Source organism: Morus notabilis, unplaced genomic scaffold (assembly GCF_000414095.1).
Source record: "Morus notabilis unplaced genomic scaffold, ASM41409v2 Scaffold1398, whole genome shotgun sequence".
Taxonomy (NCBI): domain Eukaryota; kingdom Viridiplantae; phylum Streptophyta; class Magnoliopsida; order Rosales; family Moraceae; genus Morus; species Morus notabilis.
The window spans coordinates 42,701-46,144 of NW_010364895.1; the positions used below are offsets into that span (position 1 = coordinate 42,701).

The 3,444-nt window shown below is 37.3% G+C and overlaps 2 protein-coding genes across 2 annotated transcripts; one reads left to right on the forward strand and one right to left on the reverse strand.

Annotated features, from left to right (window-relative positions):
- Window positions 1–638: 638 nt before the first annotated feature.
- LOC21385013 (receptor-like protein EIX2) lies at window positions 639–1,382 on the forward strand. Its single transcript, XM_010107093.1, has one exon. The coding sequence runs from the start codon at window positions 639–641 to the stop codon at window positions 1,380–1,382; it is 744 nt and encodes a 247-aa protein (XP_010105395.1).
- Window positions 1,383–2,097: 715 nt separating this feature from the next.
- On the reverse strand, window positions 2,098–3,058 carry LOC21385014 (actin-depolymerizing factor 7). Its single transcript, XM_010107094.2, has 3 exons — window positions 3,002–3,058; window positions 2,374–2,630; window positions 2,098–2,248 (listed from the first exon to the last, which is right to left on the reverse strand). Exons 1-3 carry the CDS (start codon window positions 3,002–3,004, stop codon window positions 2,098–2,100), a joined length of 411 nt encoding a protein of 136 aa, XP_010105396.2. The 5' UTR covers window positions 3,005–3,058.
- Between the last annotated feature and the right edge of the window lie 386 nt (window positions 3,059–3,444).

A 3,444-nucleotide genomic window follows, 5' to 3' on the forward strand; every position in this document is an offset into this window, starting at 1 on the left:
AATTTTGACTTTTAAGTACTAATATCTCAAACCTAAAAATCCAAATAAAAGCAAAAATTAACTATGCTACCGTTTCAAATCATAATTTTGTTGACTTCAAACTTTACAAAGTGATGAAATACTAGGGTGTTTGGTATGAGAATTCGTATCATGGTTCGAATCATGGCTCGTGGCTCGTTACAGTGTTTTTTCTCACAAAAAAACACACGTAAACCGATAATGTTTTTTTCATTTGTAGAAGAAATAAAAGAAAAAAAATATATAGTTACATGTTTACCTCACTTTATTGACCTGAGCGCAAACCACTTTGAGGGGCCATTACCTTGTATATCCTTCAAGGTGAAGCACCTCAATCTTTCAAACAATCTACTTTCAGGACCACTGTCTCAATTCCTGTGTCATAGGATGAGCGATCCAATGTATCTTGAACTTCTCGATCTTGGGAATAATCAATTGTTTGGAAAAATACCCAACTGTTGGACTGAGTGGAAAATTTTGAAGTTTGTAAATTTAAATCACAACAAACTTTCGGGGTACCATTCCATCCTCCCTGGGACCATTGGCTATTCTTGAATCCCTGCAGCTGCGCAACAACAGCCTTTCTGGAAAAATTGTCGTTCTTGCAAAAATTTTCTGGCATGTACATGCTGGACATTGGTGAGAACAAATTCGAAGGGACAATTCCTCTCTGTATTGGAAGAAATCTCTTGGAGTTGAAGATTCTTATCCTTCGTTCAAATCAAACCCATGGCCACATACCAGATGAACTGTGTGCTCTTAGTTCCCTTCAGATATTAGACCTTTCGGATAACAACTTGTCAGGTCTTATTCCAAAATGTATTAACAATTTCAGTTCCGTGGCTGTTAAATTCAAGAACAAATATTTCTCCCTCGACATTGGTGGAAGTATTGATGGTGGTTCTCTCAACTTGAGGGAGGTTGCGGAACTTATGATGAAAGGTAAGGTAGTTATATATGATGAGATTCTTTCTCCTATAACAAGCATGGACCACTCGAGTAATCATTTGTTCGGAGACATCCCCACAGAAATCACAAGTCTTTCAAGTTTGCTATCATTGAATTTGTCTAACAACCTCTTATTTGGAGCAATTCCCCTCCAAATAGGGAAAATGGGAGCCTTAGAATCTCTTGATCTCTCTCTGAACCAGCTTTCAGGAGAAATCCCACCAAGCATGTCAAGTTTGAGTTTCTTGAGCCTCTTGAACTTGTCCTGCAACAACTTGAGAGGAAGAATCCCGACAGGCACTCTGCTCCAGAGCTTTGATGCTTCCAGTTTTGCTGGCAACGATCTATGCGGTCGTCCACTCACCGAGAACTGCAGCTCAGGGGGCGTAATCATCGCTGTCGAAGATATGGGATGAAAAGATGGGATTGAAGTGGACTGGTTTTATGTGAGCATGAGCTTGGGATTTGGTCCTTGGCTGCTCAACAGGTCTTGGAGATTCATCTTTTTCCAGTTCTTAGACAACATGTGGTAATGACGGTGTTGTTCGTAATTGTTGCTAGATTATGAAACGATAATATATATTTGTTATTGTGACAACTCTAGTGTTACTATCGTTGTGCTGTGTGATGTGTTTGTAGTAAGTTCCAGTTGTAATAAATTACTTGTGTTGTTTCTCTCTCTATATATAAGTTGCTTTTTTGTAATATTTGCTTAAGCATTGACGCCTAAGAGATATGAAGCTCATGAACTTAGTAAGAAGAACATAAGGACGTGACTTGCAGAATATTTGTTGTTATCCCAATTCAATCTTTCCTTCACAGTTTGGTGGTACACTTTGGGAATTAATTTATGGTCGTCAGTTCTTATATATACACACACATATACATACATACATATATATATTATATAATTTCAGGGCATTACAGCAAAGTGTTAAAGAGGGGATATGTTGCTATATGAAGATACCAACATCTTATAAAGCGGCAAATCATTCTATATTAAACTACAAGTTTCGAATACAAGCCATAACAAAAGTTTCAAACAGAAAAAAAAAAAAAAATGACGGAAAAAAGTAATAATTACTGTCATCAAAAGGATTGGATTTCATCGGAAAGAAACAACCAGTGTGTTCAAAGAGCTCGTGCTTTTACGATATCGAGGCTCATTTCACTAGCGTCAGTTGCTTGCAACTCCACTTGAATGCCATCTAATTCCCTCTTGAATCTATCTTTCGAGCTCGCATACACCATCTTACTCCTCACCTTTGATGTATCCGGTGACCTTCAAATTTAAGACCAACAAAATCAAAGATCATTTCATAAAGCATGACGACACTACCTTGTAATATGCTCCTAAACATGCCTATGTAACAGCGCAAATGTCCATAAGCAAAAATGCTAAATTACCAGGCGATGAAGAAAATCTTGCTTTTCTGGCAGTTCTCATCGGTTATGAAATCGAAATCATAGACAGCATAGCGGCACTCATTGTCAGGCAAAGAAGCAGTGAAATCATCGTAGGTTTCGCCGGGGCTCCCGAGTTTGTCCACCACAACATCTTGATTCTCGATCTTAAAGACAATGAACCGGTAGTTCCTCTTTTTTAGCTCTAAGAACTTGATTTTACACTCGTCGCTCACCGCCATTCCAGATGCCGAGTTTGCCTAATCCAATATAATATTGGCAGTAGATGAATATGAGCATGTGACACATAAAGAATTGTGTTGCATATGCATTACCAAAACAAATAAATGTAAACAGATGCATCGTTCCATCCTTTAACATTGCTCTTTCAATAGGCACGTTGGGATGCCTTTCTTTTGATTGTTTTGGAAGTGTAAAAAGAAGATAATTTTTAAATAATTCAGTGCAAAACATGGGGAGAAAAAAAAGAGTGTCATGAAACTGATCTAAGAGGCTTGACGAACTTCCGCATCTTACCCCCATTTTTCTTCGATTAAACAAGATTTCGTTCTAGTAATCATGTTAAGAGAGAATTCAAAGGACAGGCAAAGATTGTAGAAAGAAGACATACCATGATTTCCTCCAATGAGAGAGAATGTCTTTTTTGAGAAATGAGGAAGAAGAGAGAGAAGAAAGGAACAGAGAAATGGGAGAGTATAGGCAATGTTGGCTTAAGGGTAAGGCCATTAAGGCAACTGCCTGGCCCCCCTTAAGTCAAGGCCCCTTATTATTAGGATCAGTAACTAATTATCTTTACAACTCAGGGTTCCTTTGTTAGAGTCTTAACTAATTACCCTTGCACCTCATAATATTGAACATTTTAGTTAGTTTGCTTTTCTTAAAAAAATAAAATTCTGTTTCTTAGGTCTTGGTTTAATTCCATAAACCTCAGACAACAAAAACTAGTCGTAAAAGATGTTTGTTTCTCAATATTAATTGTTTAGTATTTATTCTTTTTTTCCTTTAGCATTTGACTATTTATTTGTTTAAACGCCTCATATGGCATATGTGACG